Source organism: Narcine bancroftii, chromosome 7 (genome assembly GCF_036971445.1).
Source record: "Narcine bancroftii isolate sNarBan1 chromosome 7, sNarBan1.hap1, whole genome shotgun sequence".
Taxonomy (NCBI): Eukaryota; Metazoa; Chordata; class Chondrichthyes; order Torpediniformes; family Narcinidae; genus Narcine; species Narcine bancroftii.
This window is the reverse complement of record NC_091475.1, coordinates 212,701,710-212,720,839: the sequence shown is the minus strand read 5'-3', so window position 1 is coordinate 212,720,839 and position 19,130 is coordinate 212,701,710. Positions and strand designations below refer to the sequence as shown.

Below are 19,130 nucleotides of genomic sequence, written 5' to 3'. Positions count from 1 at the left end.
GAGTGGGCAGTGATGGGGTTGGGGTACGGTTGGGGGGGAGGAGGTTGTGATGGGTAAGGGATGGTGGTAGGGGTGGAGGAGGTTGGGTTGGGGTTGGGGGATGGGGTTGGGGTACGGTTGGGGGGGGAGGAGGTTGTGATGGGTAAGGGATGGTGGGAGGGGTGGAGGAGGTTGGGTTGGGGTTGGGGGATGGGGTTGGGGTGCGGTTGGGGGGGAGGAGGTTGAGATGGGGAAGGGATGGTGGTAGGGGTGGAGGAGGTTGGGTTGGGGTTGGGGGAGTGGGTAGTGATGGGGTTGGGGTGCGGTTGGGGGGAGGAGGTTGAGATGGGGAAGGGATGGTGGTAGGGGTGGAGGAGGTTGGGTTGGGGTTGGGGGAGTGGGCAGTGATGGGGTAGGGTGTGGTTGGGGTGGGGAGGAGGTTGTGATGGGGAAGGGATGGTGGTAGGGGTGGAGGAGGTTGGGTTGGGGTTGGGGGATGGGGTTGGGGTGCGGTTGGGGGGGAGGAGGTTGAGATGGGGAAGGGATGGAGGAGGTTGGGTTGGGGTTGGGGGAGTGGGCAGTGATGGGGGTGGTGTTGCTGGTACTGTTAGTGATGTTGGATTTGGTGCTGGATGATTCGGTGAAGGTTTGGCCACCCCAGCCACCCGGGTGCAGGAGGTGTTGCTACGGGGTGGGGGGTGGGAGATGAGACAGTAACAGGGGAAGGAAGCAATGCTGCTCTGTCTAATGAGACAGCAGTTGCCAAAATCGGAAACTGAGGTGGAAATGCCACACAGATGATGCTCTTTCTGTTTCCCTCTCACCACAGTTGCCACCTGACCTATTTTGTGTTTCTGTGATTTCCTGTTTTTATTTCAGATTTCCCCCGTGTAGTTATTTTATTTTTTAAACCATCACCTGCTCCCCTCTCACACCCACAGAAATCACATATCATCCTGAAAATCATGGCTGTTCCTTTACAGTCACCAGCTCTAAATCCTGGGAGGCGGCTCCAGGTGGTGAAGAAGGCAAATGCAATGTTGGCATTCATATTTGGAGAAATAGGATGCAAGAGCAGGGATGTGACATTGAGGCTCTATGAAGCCTCACTTGGAGTAGGGGGTACAATTTTGGCTCCTTATTTAAGAAAGGATGTGCTGGCATTGGAGAGGGTTCAGATAAGATTCACAAGAACCATTCCTGAAATGAAGGGACTAGCATACGAGGAACATTTACTGCCTCTGGGACTGTTCTCCTTGGAGTTCAGAAGAATGGGGCAGGACCTCATAAAAGCATTCTGAATGTTGAAAATCCTGGATCGAGTCGATGTGACAAAGTTGATCTGACAGTGGGGAGGGGGGGAGTGTGTCAAGGACAAGAGGGCACAAGTTCAGGATTGAAAGGCACCCATTTAAACAGAGATATGGAGGAATTTCTTTAGCCAGGGAACAGTAAACCTCTGAAATTTGCTACCACAGGTGGCTGTGGAGGCCAGGTCATTGGGTGTATTTAAGGCAGGGATTGATCTGTATTTGAATAGTCAGGGTATTAAAAATTATGGGGGGAAGGCAGAGGAGTGAGGCTGAGTGGATCAGCTCATGATGGAACGGTGGAGCAGAATTGACAGGCTGAATGACCTACTTCTGCTCCTATATCTTCTGGTACCTGCCTCCACCACTTTGGCAACTCATTCCATGGGCCCACCCCTCTTTGAGTGAAGAAATGGCCTTCATGTCCCTTATAAATCCCACACCCCTCACCTCATAGTTATACCTCTCCTTCTCCAGGAAACAGACCATCTCTCTTAACCATATCTATGGCCCTCATGACTCTCAACCTCCCTCATTCGAAGGTTAACAGCCTAGTCCTTCACGATAACTCAACTTCCCTCATCCTGGCAACAACTTTGCAAATCTCTTCTGTACCTTTTTCCAAGAGTGGGTTTAATATGGGGCCCCTTTATTTTGATTGTGATACTCTTGAGCTTTGTAGGCATTGGACCACTTTCCCCAATCCTCGTCACTGTCTAAAAGTGGACATTTACAGATTAGCTGTGTTACCAGAAACACAAGAGGCTGCTATGTTGCCTTCCATGGTCAAACATCCCATTATAAAACCCCTCTCTGCCATTGTCACATGAATCATGGAGTCACCAGAAGCAATCTGTCATGAGTGTGATCATCAACCATTAACTGGAGGGAAGGGAAGGGAAAGCAAGATGGAAATGAAACCTACCAGGAACAGATGATTTCATCTTCTCCCCCTCCTCGATCTCCTTGTCTTTATCCACCTCTTTCCCTGTCATTTCTTTCTCCTCTTCCCCAGTCTTTCCCTTCCCATCCTTTTCCACTTTCTTCTGCTCCTCGTCCCCCTGTTCCCTTTGTTCCCCTTCCCCCATTTTATCTCCCACCTCTACCCTCTCTCCATATTCCACTTCCTCCAATTCCCTCACTCTCTCCCCATCCATCACTTTTTGCCCTTGCTCTATCCCCACTCCCTTTCCCACCCCCTGCCCTTGCTCCATCCCCACTCTCTCCCCCTCCTTCTCACTCTCCCCCTGCTCCACTCTCTCCACCTCCCCTGGTCTATTTTCCTCCAAAATTCTTTCTCCATTGTTCACTCTCCCCTCTTCTACTCTCTTCCCCATACTCTCCTTCCCCACACTTGCCCCCTGTCCCACTCTCTCCTCCTGTTCCACACCCTCCCCCTCCTCTCGCACTTCCTGGTTCACTCTCTCCACTTCCCCCACTCTCTCCCCCTCCCACACTTTTCCCCCTTCTTTCCCCTCTCCCTCTCTCTCTCCTTCTCCCACTCTTTCTCTGAAATACCCCTCAACTTCAACATCTGACTGAAACACAGGAACTTCCACGGACGTTACTGATGGACATGTGATGGGGTGTTTGTTCTGGCTGACAATCAAATGGTGGTGCTGACTTCCAGTCTTCTCAGAAGGTGCAGAGGGCTCCATTTGCTGCAGGTAGGGGACTCCAGTGAAGCTGTTTTGGTCGAGATTTAGGTACTTCAGCCTGTTCAGCCAACAATGAGAAAGAGAAATAATATTTTAGTTTGGAGTGACGAGCTGGGCAAAGTACATAGGCTTTGATTAAAAAATCAATGTGAAGAGTTGAGGTCCACATTATGGGCTGTAGCATCCAACCAAGGTAAGCCATGTGAAAAGATGGGTAATACCAACACTATGAACAATGAAGGAGGGGATGATTGAGGGAAGGAGATAAATAAGACACTGCAGATGTGGGAATCTTGAACAAACAACGAAAACTAGAGGGAGTCATTGGGTCACGCAGCATCCGTAGGGAGAAATGGACAGACAACACCAGGTCAGGACTCTTTTTAAAGACTTTTATTTTGAGACCCATCCCCCTATATTTTTTTAATCATCTATGAATTATGAGTCACATTATTTCCTCCAACTCTGAAGGCAGTTTAAAACCCAGTTCAGAAATTTAGAGGCCTAGCAGTACAACATAGGAACAGGCCCTTCTGCCCACTGCATCTATGATGACCCTCATTCCTATCTGTACTAACTCCACTTATCTGCGTCAATTCCATAACCTTGTTCCTTAATGTATCTGTCCAGATGCCCCTTAAACGTTGTCACTGTCCCTGCCTCTACCTGTCCTCTGCCAGCTATTGCAGATCCCAATGAAAAATTCATCGGATCCCTTTTCCACCTCCTTCCTCTAGATTTAGACACCATTCCCTTGGGAAATTAACTCTGGCTATCTACCCTATGTGATTCTCATTATTTTATTTATCTGGTCAACCTCCAGGGAAAAGTAGTCCCAGCCTGTCCAGTGTCTCCTCCAATCCAGGCAACATCTTTGTGAATCATTCCTGCACCCTCTCTAGCTTGATCGCATCTTTTACGTAGTATGGCGACCAGAACTGAACACAGTAATCCAAGAGTGGCTAATGATGTTTGTCACAGCAATCTCTCAGCATGAAGCTTCAGATCAGGGTAATAATTACATGGAGCCTGCAGCACAGACACAAACCATTCAGCATGACTAGTCTATGCTAATGTTTATCGTCTACCTGAGCTTCTTTTGAAAGAGAACCTTGGTAAATTTCTACAGTGGTGTGGTGGAAAGTGTGCTGACCGGCTGCATCATGGTCTGGTACGGGGACACCAATACCCCCAAGCGTAAAGCCTTGCAAAAGGTAGTGGACACGGCTCAGGACATCACAGGCAAAACCTTCCCACCATTGAGAACATCTACAGGGAAATACCGTCGGAGAGTAGCAGCAATTATCAAGGATCCACACCACCCAGCAGATGCTCTGTAATCGCTGCTACCATTAGGAAAGAGGTTCTAGGTGGCACAAGACTCTTACCAGCAGGTTCAGGAACAGCTGCTCCCCCTCCACCATTAGACTCCTCAACAATATACTCAATCAGGGACTCATTAAAGGACCCTTAATTTTGCACTTTATTGATTCCTTCTATTTATTTATTTATTTATTTTTTGTTTACCTGTGTACAGTTTTTTTTTGGCACTGCCAATAAGTGGTAATTCTTCTTTGCCTGCAGAAAAATGAATCTCGGGGTTGTATGTGATGTCATGTACCCACTCTGACAATAAATCTGCAACCTATAGTCCATTATACGCTGTCAGCAAAGAATATAGTTCTGTGATTTCAGATAAGGGGCAGCAGGTAAAAAAGAAATAGACAGAACAGAGATGTGAAGGAATTTCTTCAGCCAGAGGGTAGTGAATCTGTGGAATTTGTTGCCACAGGTGGTTGTGGAGGCCGGGTCATTGGGTGTATTTAAGGCAGAGATTGATAGGTTCTTGATTAGCCAGGGTATCAAAGGTTATGGGAAGAAAAGAAGGCCAGGGAGTAGGGGGGGGGGGGGGGGGGATGGATTAAATAGCAGGGCAGACTCTATGGGCTGAATGGCCTATTTCTGCACCTATGTCTTCTGGTCTTGGAGACAAGAAACAAGATCAGTCATTGACAGTGAAGCAGAAGTAATCGAATGAGCAGATAGACGGAACACAGTCAACTGGACAGAAATGGGAGATGGAGGAGCTCAAAACACACAGTATAAAATAACCTGTAGAGTAAATGAATGAAATCTCCATCATGTACTCTACAACTGAGTGGCTTTTGCTTGTCTGGAGCAGGTCTCTGTGTCCAACAGTACTCCTCACCTGTGAAGACTGGCCAGGCTTGAAAACACACAGGGGTCAGAGAACCGGTTCTCATCCAGCATCAGAATCTCAAGGACTGGAAATCTCAGCAAGGGTTCTTCCGATCTGTGTATAAGCACAACACACATGGTCATTTTTAAAAATCCTTAGTGAAATGTGATCAGCCATAGAATTGTAGAAGCATACAACACAGATGTCCTGAGCCGTGTCCACTACCTTTAGCAGGGCTTTACACTTGGGGGTATTGGTGTCCCCGTACCAGACCATGATGCAGCTGGTCAGCACACTTTCCACCACACCTCTGTAGAAATTTGCCAGGGTTCTCTTTCAAAAGAAACTCAGGTAGACGATAAACATTAGCATAGAATAGTCATGCTGAATGGTTTGTGTCATCGCTGACCAAGGTGCTTATCTACACCAATCCCATTTGCCTGGGTTCAATCGGTGTCCCTCTACTCCTTTCCTATCCAAGTATCTGCAGAGATGCCTTTTAAACTTTGTAACTGTATCTGTCTTCACACCTCATCTGGCTTATTTCAGATACTCACTGGGTGGAGAATCTCACCTTTCACATATTCAATATATCCAATCTTCACAATTTATCATACGTGGGTCATCAGTGATCAGATGTGAAGATTAAAAGTAGGCCAGAAAATTTAGAAAATGTTAGAAATCAGAAAAGGATAACTAAAAAAAAAAGACAAAAATAAGATTTATAAGAATAAACAAATAAGACGGGGATAGGGGATAGCTCAGGTGCAAACAGCAGGGATTTAGTTTGATTTGGGCAATGTGTAAAGCACAGATATGTGAGCCAAAGGGCCTGTTACTGTGTTCTTCGATTCTATGTTCTCATAAGAAATATAAAAAGTTTTTCACAAGTATAGAAAAAGGGAAGTTAGTGGTACTTTAACAATCACATGGAAGAATACATAATAATGATACAGCAGAGACTCTCAACAAATATTTTATGTTTGTCTTCAAGGTGAAAGATACAGAAAGTATCCAATTAAGAAGAGCAATTCCAGGATAGAAGAGAGGAATTTAAAATAATTGGTGTCATTAGGAAAACAATATTGAGCAAGCAAGTGGGACTACAGACTGACAAGATCCTAGGAACTAATGACATGCACCCTTGGGTTTTAAGAGATAATCCTCTTAATATCCATTTCTATGTATCTACAACTTTGTTACCTATAATTGCTCCAATCCACAACACACCACTGCTCCCTCCCTGACAGCAACCAATGCTGTCAGCCCCCCACCCCAGACAGTGGCCGCCGCTGCCAACCTCCCAACCCCTACCCTCCCGGACAGTGCCTTTTTCATGTGCACAAGCACCCCTGAATTCAGAATCTGGCTACATGTCCTTTCCGACATCACTTTAAATCTTTCTATATCAATTCAAGTGTTTTTATGCAGACTGCGTTATCCAAGTAAATTATTAAAATGTTATTCTGGTGAGTTCAGGAGGGGACAAACCCATGTGCAAGCATCTGTAGGAGGTAAAAATTTATTATTGACATTTCAGGCCTGAGCCCTTCTTCAAGGTATCTTTACCTCCTGTGGAGGTGAGGAGACCATCTGAGTTCCTGCAGGTTTCTGTGTTTAAACCACAGTCACAGCATTGGATGAAGGGTGGGGGCCGTGGGGCAGGGAGGCAAGGTCAGGGGGCACTTACTAAAGTTCAGCCTAAGGCCCAGTTGGTAGTTAATCTGCCACTGCTCTCACTTTAAACCTATGGCCTCTAGCGGGGAATCTCTCTCCTTTGACCTTAAACCCATGTCCTCTAGCCTGGAATCTCCCATCTGACCTTAAACCCACACCCTCTAGCCTGAAATTTTCCCTCTGATCTTAAACTCACGCCCTCTAGCCTGGAATCTCCCCTCTGACCTTAAACCCATGTCCTCTAGCCTGGAATCTCCCATCTGACCTTAAACCCATGTCCTCTAGCCTGGAATCTCCCATCTGACCTTAAACCCATGTCCTCTAGCCTGGAATCTCCCATCTGACCTTAAACCCATGTCCTCTAGCCTGGAATCTCCCATCTGACCTTAAACCCACACCCTCTAGCCTGGAATCGCCCCTCTGACCTTAAACTCACGCCCTCTAGTCTGGAATCTCCCCTCTGACCTTAAACCCACACCCTCTAGTCTGGAATCCTCTCCTCTGACTTTAGACCCACACCCTCTCATCTGGAATCTCCCCTCTGACCTTAGACCCACACCCTCTCATCTGGAATCTCTCCTCTGACCTTAGACCCACACCCTCTCATCTGGAATCTCCCCTCTGACCTTAGACCCACACCCTCTCATCTGGAATCTCCCCTCTGATCTTAAATCCACACCCTCTAGCCTTGAGTGCTGGTGGCAAAAAGTCAAGAGTCAGAACAAACTGATCATTTCCAGTTTACCCAAATGTAAGTAGTGGAATACTTGAAGAATTATTAATTTAACTCTTTACATTGCCTATTAATGACAGATAAAGGCTTTTCAATGGGTCAAAGATGGATTAACCTATGGCAAAAATTTGGAAGGAGGACAATAACGTGAGGAAATGTGAGGTTATACAATGTGGAATCAAGAACAAGAAAACAATAATACTGCACCTTTGGCCCTCGATGTTGTGCTGAACTGTATATTCCTTAAAACATAATCTAAACCCTCCCTATCTTATAGCCCTATATTTTTCTTTCATCCATGCATCTAAGAGTCTCTTAAATTTCCCTAATGTTTCAGCCTCTACCACCATCCCTGGCAAGGCATTCCAGGCCCCCACAACTCTCTGTGTTAAAGAAACTTAACTCTGAAGACCCCTCTAACATTCCTCCCTTCGTTTTGTAGAGAAATCCCCTGCTGTTTGCTATTTTGGCCCTGGGAAAAAGGTACTGGCTGTCTACCTTATCTATGTGAATATTGTTGTACAGAAAGGTCTGGGCATTCCTATACAAGAAGCATCACGTTAGCATCCAGGATGGAATATTGACTTTATTGCAGAGGAGAGGAAAATCTTCTGGGAAGTGTTCAAAGATTTGGTGAGGCCACTTTGTTGAATACGGATTATAGTTTTGGTTTCCTTACTGAAGAAAAGATATGTTTACTGGGAAGCTGCTCAGCAAGATTGAAGGGGTTGGTCTACACGCCAAGAGCTTAGAATCTACAGATACTGAAGGGATTTAAATAAGGAACAACACAGTTGGCATAGCAGTTAGTGTAATGTTACAGCGCCAGTGATCAGGACCAAGGTTTAAATCCCGTGCTGTCTGTAAGGAGTTTGTACATTCTCCACGTGTCTGAGTGGGTTTTCCTCGGGGGCTGTTTTTCTCCCACTGTGCAAAACCTACTAGGATTGTAGGTCAATTGGGCAGCACGGCTCCAGGGCCAAAAGGGTCTGTTACTGTGCTGTATGTCTAAATTTAAAAAAAATTAAATTTAAAATTTAAATTTATATGAAGAGAACATTTCCCCATGTTGGGGAATTTATAATTAAAGATGAGGTGCTCATTGTCCCTGAATACCCTTTGAATTCACTATGTCCTAGTACTGTAGAGGCTAAGTTTATGGATGTATTCAGGTCTGAAATAGACAGAGTTTCAGGGTTAGTGGGGAAGAGGAAGAAAGTATAACAGAGGCCAAGATCAGATTAGGCACGAGCCTACACAACGGGCCACGTGGTCAACTCTTGAATCTATTTAGTATGAGTTGGTTCTGAAACCACTTGCTTTTAGACACTTTTTTTCCATCTTTGCTTAGCCTTTGTTAGATTCATACCTATCCACAGGATCGTGGGGAATGGTCAGGTCCAGGGGAAGCGAGTCCAGATCATTGCCCGTCAGGTGGAGGACTTTGAGCTGTGGAAGGATACCCAGTGTCAGAATATCCTCTTTACACACCTTGTTGTAGGACAGATTTAGCACCTGCAACACATTCAGATTTACTGTCAGAGTACATACATGACACGACATACAACTCTGAGATTCTTTTTCCTGTGGGTGTGGCAGAATTACCACTAAATGGTAGTACTAAAAACTGTAAGTAACATTCCCAGGAAAACAAACTGACTGTGCAATACAATACAGAGAGGGAAAAAAAAAATTGATAAAGTGCAAATGTCAGAGTTCTTTAATGAGTCCCTGATTGACTTTGTCATTGAGGAGTCTGATGGTGGAGGGGTTCCTGAACCTGGTGGTGTGAATCTTGTGGCAGCAGAGGGCAGCAGTGAGAACAGAGCATGTGCTGGGTGGTGGGGATCCTTGATGATTGCTGCTGCTCTCCGATGGCAGTGTTCCCTGTATATGTTCTCCACGGTGGGGAGGGTTTTTCCTGTGATGTCCTGGGCTTTTGCAAGGCTTTACACTCAGAGGTATTGTTGTCCCCATACCAGCCCGTGATGCAGCCGGTCAGCACACTTTCCTCCACACCTCTCTAGAAATTTGCCAGTGTTTTCAATGTCATACCAAACCTCCACAAGCTCCTGAGGAAGTAGAGGCACTGACGTGTTTTCTTCACGATGCCATTAATGTGTTGGGTCCAGGAAAGATCTTCCAAGATAGTGACTCCCAAGAAGTTAAATGTGCTCCCCCTCTCCACCTCTGATCCCCCGTTGATCACTGGATCGTCCACCTCTGGTTTTCCCTTCCTGAAGTTAACAATCAGCTCTTTGGTTTTGGTGGCATTGAGTGCGAGGTTGTGGTTGCATGAACACTAATGTAAAGATATGGATAGTCTGGTGAAAGTAACACAGTAAACAACAACCAGCATAGCATGGAAAACAACAAAGAATAACAGACAAAGTATTAATGGCAGAATAACAGGGTGGTGCCGCACAACAAATAATTGGCAGAGTGGAACTGAGAATAATAGACAACGCCCAGGACGATGCTGGAAATGGGCAACGGGCAGGAATCCACTGAGAACTACAGACAACACCAAAGTACTGAGTGAGCTTGACACATTCATCAACACACAATGTACATGTAGAATGAAATGCTTAGAAAAATTAACATGATATGCAAATTAGGATTACAACTTCCTAATTTTAAGAATTATTATGAAGTAGCACAATTAAAATTTCTTGTTTCTTTATTTGGAAAATTAAACCATTATGAGTCAAATTTGAATTAAATAAGATTGGAGAAACTATACCTTAAGGATTTATTATCAATGAGAACCAAGATTGATGATTGATAGAGACGCTTCAATATTGAAATATTTGCTTAATATTTGGAATAAAATTAAATTAGAAATTTAAAAATGCCATTGATTAATCCTTTTTAAATATTTTCTAAAGATATTAATTTTTTGAATATTTGGAATAATAAAGGTATTTCTCAGTTAGGAGATTGTTACAATAATGCTAGGCTGATGTCATTTGATCAATTAAAAATTAAGTATGATATTCCTCGTAATACACTTTTTGTTATTTTCAATTAAGAGCTTATTTATGTGGTGGTCCACCACCGGCCTACTGCAGGGGGCAACATCTGTCCCTGCAGGAGTGTAAGGGGACAGGACAACACCTGGCCGGCTGTCAATCAGTCGTCCTGAATGGATCAAGCCTCACCCAGTCGGGTGTCAATCACCCTCCGGGATACAAGCCTGCGCCGGCCTCCTGAAGCCTCTCTCAGAGTTACTGAAACTACAGCCAACCTGGCTCTGTGGAAGTCTTTGTGGATTAAAGCGTGTTGTTCAATCTTTACCTTGTGTGTGTGTCTGAGTCTGGCTAACAGCGCACCACAATTTAATCCACAAAATTTTCCCACAGCTGCCATGGAAAAACTCCTGAACGCAGGGAGCCTCGAAGTCGACCCACACCAACTGGAAGCCCAGACACGCTTCAAGATCTGGCGGCACACGGTCGAGGCAATCATCGAGGCGCATGCAGGCGGCATCCTGGATTCAGATCGGAAGAGGCTGGTCCTACTCCGGTCAAAGCTGGGTCCCCTCGCCTTCCAGGCAACCAAAGGCTGCTCCACGTATAAGAGCGCAATGGACATTCTCGAGAATTGGTACAAGACCCCCATGAATGCAGTCTGTGCAAGGTACCTCCTCAACACCCGAGCCCAGAAACCCGGGGAGATGGCTGACTCTTACCTGGGACACCTGCGAGAGTTGGCCCGACCATGTCTGGCTGAACCCGGGGTAGGCACAGAGAAGGTTGAGAGGCTGATCCAGGACGCCTTCGTCCGAGGGCTACGCTCAAGGGCCATCCGGCAGAAACTGCTGGAAGATAATATCTACGCCCTGACCAAGTCAGTGGAAGTGGTCTGAATCCTGGAAGCTGCAGCCCTGCACATCGAAGCCTTCGATTCCAGGTTCCCCCAGGCTCCCTCAAGGCCCTCTCACACTGAGGCTGCAGCCCCAGACCAAGCTGGGGAGGAGAATGTTGCAGCAGCAGGCACCCGGCGCCCCTTTAAGTACTGTGGGTCCTGGTGTGGGTCAGACCGATGATACCGCTGAAACTGCTCGCTAGGAACCAGTACTGTTCCTGATGCGGCAAGAAAGGCCACTTTGCTAAAGTGTGCCTCTCAAAACCAGCTGGCAGTTCAGCGGCCCTCTATGACCTCCCCACCTTCCCCGCGGACCCCTCCACATGCGAGTGCTGGGCAGCGCCATTGTCCCCGCTACAACTTCTGCCTCCCCCGACTCCAACGGTGCAGCATCCGGCTCTGCCAGCGACGATCGGAGCGTGTGCACCGAGCACCTGGACCAGCCCCCGCCCTCACCAACGCCGCTTGCCAAGAACTACAGCGACGTCACTTTCAGCTCACGGCGTGACATAATTTCTGGCTGACGTAATGACGTCACTGCTGCCGGCCGGGAAGACATCACTTCCCCCGGTGCAACGAACATGACTGGGCAAGGAGGCTAGCCATGTAGCGGGCCCCTATGTGCCGCCACCATCTTAGGCCAGGCAGCAGCTGACATGGAGGGCTCCCGACGATGATGAGAACAACATGGTCAACACAGGCGATGACCAGGCAGCCCTACCGATGCTCCCCACACCTCTGGACGCCATCGGTTGCCGCACGCAGCACCCCATGACCGACGTCAACGAGGTCAACACAGGCGATGACCAGGCCATCCTACCCATGCCTCACCGCACACAACCAGAGAGCAATGACTCTGACCCCAAGATGTCCTGGCTGCCACCACGCTGACCAGGGACATCCCTCATGACCTCAGGTGCTCTATGATGGATGTGCAAGTCAACGGGCAGGTAACAAAGTGCCTGTTCGACAGTGGCAGCACCGAGAGCTTCATTCACCCGAGCATGGTCCACTCCCTGAGATTAAAAGTCCACCCCACCACCTGCTCGATCGCCCTCGCTGCCAAGGATAAGATTGTTGGTACCCTCAGGTGCTGCTCGGCCGATATAACTGTGGGAAGGGAGACATACATACGGTTCAGGCTCCTGGTCATGCCCAAACTCTGCACCCCAATCCTCCTGGGCCTAGATTTCCAGTGCCACCTGCAGAGTGTCACCCTTGCCTTCAGGGTCCCCAACAACCACTCACGTTCCACAGCCTCTCTATACTACGCATCGCCCCATTGGCGCTCTTCCCATATCTTAAGGTAGGCTGCAAGCCAATTGCCGCCAGAAGTAGGCACCATTGCACTGCAGACAGAGACTTCATCAAGGCAGAGGTGCGGCGACTCCTGGCGGAAGGTGTCATAGATCCCAGTAACAGCCCTTGGACAGCCCAAGTTCTGGTGGTCAAAGGGGGAACTTAGCCGAGGATGGTCGTAGATTACAGCCAGACCATTAACCACTACACCCAACTGGACACCTACCTCCTGCCGAGGATCGCCGACATGGTCAATGAGATAGCCCGCTACTGGGTTTTCTCCACGATTAACCTGAAGTCAGCATATCACCAAATTCACATCCACCCAAAGGACAATCCCTACACCGCCTTCGAGGCAGACAGGCACCTGTACCAGTTCCACCAAGTTCCTTTGGGGTCACGAACAGGGTCTCCGTCTTCCAGCGGGAGATGGATCGCATGGTAGACTGGCACAAGCTAAAGGCAACATTCCTGTATCTGGATAACGTCACTATCTGTGGCTGTGACTAGCAGATCCACGATGCTAACCTGGAGAAATTCTTCCAGACGGCCGGGGAGCTGAACCTCACTTACAACAAGGGGAAGTGTGTGTTTAGCACCACCCGCCTCACCATGCTGGGGTACATCGTGGCCCATGGGGTCGTCAGCCCAGATCCAAAAAGAATGCGCCCCCACGCTAAAGGCCCTTTGCAGGTGCCTTGGCCTATTCTCCCATTACTTGCAGTGGGTCCCTCACTTCTCGGACAAGGTCCACCCTCTGGCCCAAGCTACAACATTTCTCCTCCCACCCGAGGCGCAGGCAGCTTTCATCCGCATCAGGCAGGACCTCACAGATGCCATGCTGCAGGACGTGGATGAGGACTCCCCCTTCCAGATGGAGAGCGATGCCTCCGAGGTAGCCCTTGCCGCTACCCTCAACCAGGCCCTGTCACTTTCTTCTCTAGGTCCCTCCACAGCTCCGAGCTAGGGCATTCTGCCATTGAAAAGAAGGCCCCGGCAATTGTGGAAGCGGACCGCCACTGGCGCCACTACCTGGCCAGCAGGAGATTCACCCTCCTCAAGGACCAGTGGGCCATGGCATTCTTGTTTAACACTACCCACAAGAGCAAGATCAAGAACGACAAGATCCTGCACTGGAGAGTCGAGCTGGCAACCTACAGCTACGATATCCAGTACCACCCTGGGAAGTTTAATGACTCCCCAGATACCCTCTCTCGGACATGCACATTTATGCACGATGACAGGCTGCAGGCATTGCATGAGTCCCTCTGCCATCCGGGTGTCACCAGGTTGTACCACTTCATTAAGTCCCAGAACGTGCTGTATACCATCAGGGACATGACTGAGGCCTGCCGGGTCTGTGCAGAGTGTAAACCCTGTTTCTTCCGCCCGGCCCAGGCCCATGTTGTAAAGGCCACGGCCCTTCGAGCATATCAGCATGGACTTCAAAGGGCCCCTGCCTTCCATGAACCGAAATGTCTACTTCCTCACAGTAGTGGACGAATACTCACGCTTCCCTTTCGCTATTCCTTGCCCGGACACCTCCACGGCCACTGTCATCAAGGCCCTGGGGAAGATCTTCACCATGTTTGGCTACCCCGCTTTCATCCACAGCGAACAGGGGTCTAGTTTCATGAGTGACGAGCTGTGCCAGTACCTGACAGCGAGGGGCATCGCGACCAGCTGTACGACGAGTTATAACCCGAGGCAGTGGGCAAGTGGAATGTGAAAACGTGGTAGTCTGGAAGGCAGTCCTCCTGGCTCTCGTCAAAAGGGTGGGCCGTTGAGTACTGGCAGGATGCCCTGCCCAAGGCGCTACACGCCATTCGGTCGCTGCTGTCTATGGCTACCAATGAGACCCCTCATGAACATCTGTTCTCATTCCCCAGGAAGTCGCCGACTGGAATGTCCCTCCCAGCAGGGCTCACGTCCCCGGGACCGGTGCTTCTGTGTAAGCACGTACGGTCACACAAGGCCGAAGCCCTGGTCGAGCAGGTCTTCCTCCTACATGCGAACCACAACTACGCCTACGTTAGGTTCGGCAGTGGCTGGGAGGACACCGTCTCAACCAGCAGGAGCACCCAGCACCCCACGGTATCCTTCAGCCCAGGACTTCGCCGACTGGGTATACATCCCCGTCCCCTGGCAGCTATGGGGTGCGCAGAACCTCCTTGACCACCAAGGGCCTGTTTCAGCCTTGGGGGATGAACCTGCCCCCCCACCCATGCAATACGACTCTCACATGTCGACCCTGGCCCCCTCGGCCACCCCTCCGAATGGCACCACACCAGTCAGACAGACCCCTGCCGCCAGCCCACCCACTTCCCCTCTGACCAGTGACCAAGAGCCAGTCCTACGACGGTCACAGAGACCCTGACAGCCGTCAGATCGTCTCAATCTGTAAATATTGTATGTTGAATAGTGGGTACGATTCCTTGTTACTGCCCTCCTCGCCGGGGCAATTTTAAAGAAGGGGGTGAATGTGATGGTACACCACCGGCCTACTGCAGGGAGCAACATCTGTACCTGAAGGAGTGTAAGGGGACAGAACAACACCTGGCCGGCTGTCAATCAGTCGGCCTGAATGGATCAAGCCCCACCCGGTCGGGTGTCAATCACCCTCCGGGATATAAGCCTGCACCAGCCTCCCGAAGCCTCACTCAGAGTTACTGCAGCTACAGCTAGCCTGGCTCTGTGGAAGTCTTTGTGGATTAAAACCTGTTGTACAGTCTTTACCTTGTGTGTGTCTGATTTTGGCTAACAGCACACCACAATTTAAGAGAGAAATTAGGATCCGATATGATTTTAAAAGATATTACAGATTTAGAACAGTTAATTGTTGATGGAATGGCTATAAAATTTATTTCAATCGCATATATGATGTTACAAGAAAAAGTACCGAAATAAGGTTTGTTTAAGACAAAGGAAAGATGGGAACAAGATTTAAATATATCAACAGACCAACAGGTTTGGCAAGATTTATGGAAAGAAGTGATGTCTAATACAATAAATGTAAGATATAAATTGCTTCATTGTAACTTTTTACATCAATTGTATATTAAGCCTCAGAAATTGAATAGATGGAAATCGGATACATCAGATCAATGTTTTAGATGTGGAAAGGATGTTGGAACTTTTGTTCATTCTACATGGTTTTGTTCAAAGGTAAAACCTTTTTGGATTTCCATTAGTAAGTTTTTGCAACGGATTACGTGTGTTGTTTTCCCGTTAAATACTGAATTATTGTTGATGGGAAATTTTGAGAATATAACTCCTTCTCTATCTATCATATTTTCAATTTGAAATTTGTTAAATTAGTTTTGGTAATAGCATTAATGTCAATTAAATGAACCCAATGCGTCACAGAGGAAAGAAAATAAATATAGAGTAAAACCCCTGGTATCTGGCATTTATGGGGATTGATAGATGCCGGATAAATGAATTTTCTGGTTGCTTGAGATTGTGTGTTGTGTGATTGGCGAACTAACCTCTAAGGAGTGCCAGTTTTAAACTTTCATATTTTTTGCCTATTTATTTTGTGATTTATTTTGCCATTTGCTTGTATTCCAGACAACTGGGATTTTATTGTACAAGGATACATAAATATTCCAAAGTGACCCAGGTTCAAATACGCCATGTCTGTAAGGAGTTTGTACGTTTTCTTTGTCTCTGTGTGAGTTTCCTTTGGCAGGTTGGCAGTGAGTGAGGTTTTGGAGAGGTGGCCCTTGGCAGGTCGGCAGTGAAGCTTTGGAAGGAAGACCTTTGGCCATGAGGCTTCGGCAGGTTGGCCTTTGGCGGGCTGGTGATGAGTGAGGCTTCGGCCAGACAGCCTTTGGATTAATATCTCGGATCGATATTAGGAGTAGGTAGATGGAGTCAGCTACGGCAGTGGATTGCTCCAATTGCAGGATGTGGGAAATCTGGAACAACACAATTGTCCCTGATGACTACACCTGCAAAAGGTACATCCAGCTGCAGCTTTTGACAAACTGAGTTAGGGAGCTGGAGCTGGATGAACTCCGGATCATTCAGGAAGCAGAGGTAGTGATAGAGAGGGAGTTTCAAGGAGGCAGTCACCCTGAACAGTCAGGAGGCAGGTAGCTGGTTGACTGTCAGGAGAGGGAATAGACAGAGTAAGCAAAGCTTACGTCCCTGTAGACGTTCCCATCAACAATAAGTAAACCGTTTTGGATACTGTTGGTGGGACGACCTACCAGGGACAAGTTATAGTGGTCATGTTTCTGGCACTGAGACTGGACCCTCAGCTTAGAAGAGAAAAAAGGAGAGTAATATTGATAGATGATTTGATAGTTAAAGAACAGATAAGAGGTTCTATGGAAGACCGAAAATCCTGGATGGTCTGTTCCCTCTCTGGTGTCAGGGTCCGCGATATCTTGGATCAGGTTCTCGGTATTCTCAGGAGGGAAGGTGAGCAGCTAGATGTCATGGTTCACATAGAGAATGAAGTGGGTAGGAAGGATGAGGAGATCCTACAAAGAGAGTTGAGGGAGTTGAAGGACAGGGCCTCCAGGGTTGTGATCTCAGGAGTACTACCTGTGCCACGTGCTAGTGAGGCTAGAAATAGGAAGTTAATGCAGCCAAATACGTGGATAAAACGATGATGCAGGAGGAAGGCCTTCATGTTTCTGGACAATTGGGCTCTGTTCCAGGGAAGGTGAGACCGTTCCAATGGGACAGTTTGCACCGGAACTAGAGTGGGACTAACATCCTTGTAGATAGGCTTGCTAGTGCTGCTCCAGGGGGGTTTAAACTTGATTGGTAGGGTGTTGGGAACCAGAATGGTAGCAAGGTGGAGGAGAATAAAGCGAGGACTGCACGTATAGACAGAAATCAAAGATTTGTACAAGATAGAAATATTCTCAGGTGTATTTTTTTCATGCAAAGAGTATTGTCGGAAAGACAGATGATCTTAGGGTGCAGATTGGCAGGGGGGGGATTATGACATGATTGCTATTAGTGAGACGGTTGCAGAAGGGTAAGGATTGGCAGCTCAATGTCCTGGGGTTCTGTTGTTTCAGACGTGATAGAGGGGGAGGAATGAAAAGGGGAGGAAAGACATTGCTAGTCAGGGAAAATATCACAGCTGTGCTTAGACAGGACAGCCCAGAGGGCTCATCTGCAGAGGCTATATGGGTGGAGCTGAAGAACGGGAAAGGTGTGACCACACTGATAGGGTTGTATTATAGACTGCCCAATAGTCAGAGAGAATTGGAGGTGCAAATCTGTAGAGAGACAACAGAAACAGAAAGTTGTGATAGTAGGAGATTTTTAACTTTCTACATATTGACTGGATGACTTGAAGTTTGGTCAAATGTGTTCAGTAAATTTTTCTAAATCAATATATAGAGGTACCAACAAGAGAGGATGTAATGCTGGATCTTCTATTAGGGAACAGGACTGAACAGGTGACAGAAGTATGTGTAGGTGAATATTTTGGTTCCAGTCACCATAATGTCATTAGTTTCAAGTTAATTATGGATAAGGATAAGTCTGATCCTTGAGTTTAGATTCTAAATTGGAGAAAGACCAATTTTATGGAAATAAGATAGGATCAACTTTCTGGCTAGGATATGTTCAGTAAGTGGATGGCCTGCAAAGGTGAAATTTTGAGAGTGCAAAGTTTACATGTTCCTGTCAGAATTAAAGGCAAAGTTAACAGGCACAGGGAACCTTGGTTTTCAGGGGATATTGCAATCTGGTTAAGAAGAAGAGAGGGGTGTATAACAGGTGTAGGCAACAAGGAACAAATGAGGTACTAGAAGAGTATAGAAAATCTAAGAAAATACTTAAGGAAATCAGGAAGGATAAAAGAAGACATGAGGTTGCTTCGGTAGACAAGGTAAATATAAACCCAAAGGTTTTCTGCAAGTATATTAAGAGTAAAAGGATATTAAGGGACAAAAATGGTCCCCTAGAAGATCAGAGTGGTCGTCATATGTGGACCCTCACAAGATGTTGGAGATCTTGAACAGTTTTTTTGCATCAATATTTACTGATATCCTTCCTGTTTTTTTGGTGATAGAACTGGACACAAAACTCTTTATCGTCCTCCACCTCACTATCTATTCTAATACTCTGGTTCCCATCTCCCTGCCAATCTAATTTAAACTGACATAGTGTATAAAGAAGAAAGGGAAACAAGCAGTCGTGTCATACAACATGTAGAGCACACATGTCAAACTCTGGCCCGCGGGCCAAATTTGGCCCGCAATATAATTATATTTGGCCCGCAAGATCATATTAAATATATATTAGAGTTGGCCCGCTGGCCGCCGCGCCAGTATAGCGCATGCACAGTAATACAACAAATCCCAGAATGCATTGGCGTCAGCCCGCTAATCGCCCCCACCTCCTCTGTTTACGTTGCAAGGTCTCACCGTGGACTC

At 47.3% G+C, this 19,130-nt stretch overlaps 2 protein-coding genes across 2 annotated transcripts in view; both read right to left on the bottom strand.

The window, feature by feature from the left end:
- Window positions 1–2,414, bottom strand: part of LOC138739681 (X-ray radiation resistance-associated protein 1-like) — a 44,157-nt gene extending 41,743 nt beyond the window's left edge. Inside the window, exon 1 of the mRNA XM_069892234.1 lies at window positions 2,215–2,414. Coding sequence (XP_069748335.1) covers window positions 2,215–2,377 — 163 coding nt within the window. The 5' untranslated portion in view covers window positions 2,378–2,414. The remainder of the gene's footprint in view (window positions 1–2,214) is intronic.
- A 111-nt stretch (window positions 2,415–2,525) lies between these two features.
- The window catches only part of LOC138740096 (X-ray radiation resistance-associated protein 1-like), a 69,443-nt gene continuing 52,838 nt past the window's right edge, over window positions 2,526–19,130 (bottom strand). The window contains exons 7-10 of the mRNA XM_069892512.1: window positions 8,927–9,072; window positions 5,157–5,261; window positions 2,648–3,005; window positions 2,526–2,564 (exon numbers count right to left, since the gene is read on the bottom strand). Of these exons, the coding sequence (XP_069748613.1) occupies window positions 2,526–2,564; window positions 2,648–3,005; window positions 5,157–5,261; window positions 8,927–9,072 (648 nt within the window). The remainder of the gene's footprint in view (window positions 2,565–2,647; window positions 3,006–5,156; window positions 5,262–8,926; window positions 9,073–19,130) is intronic.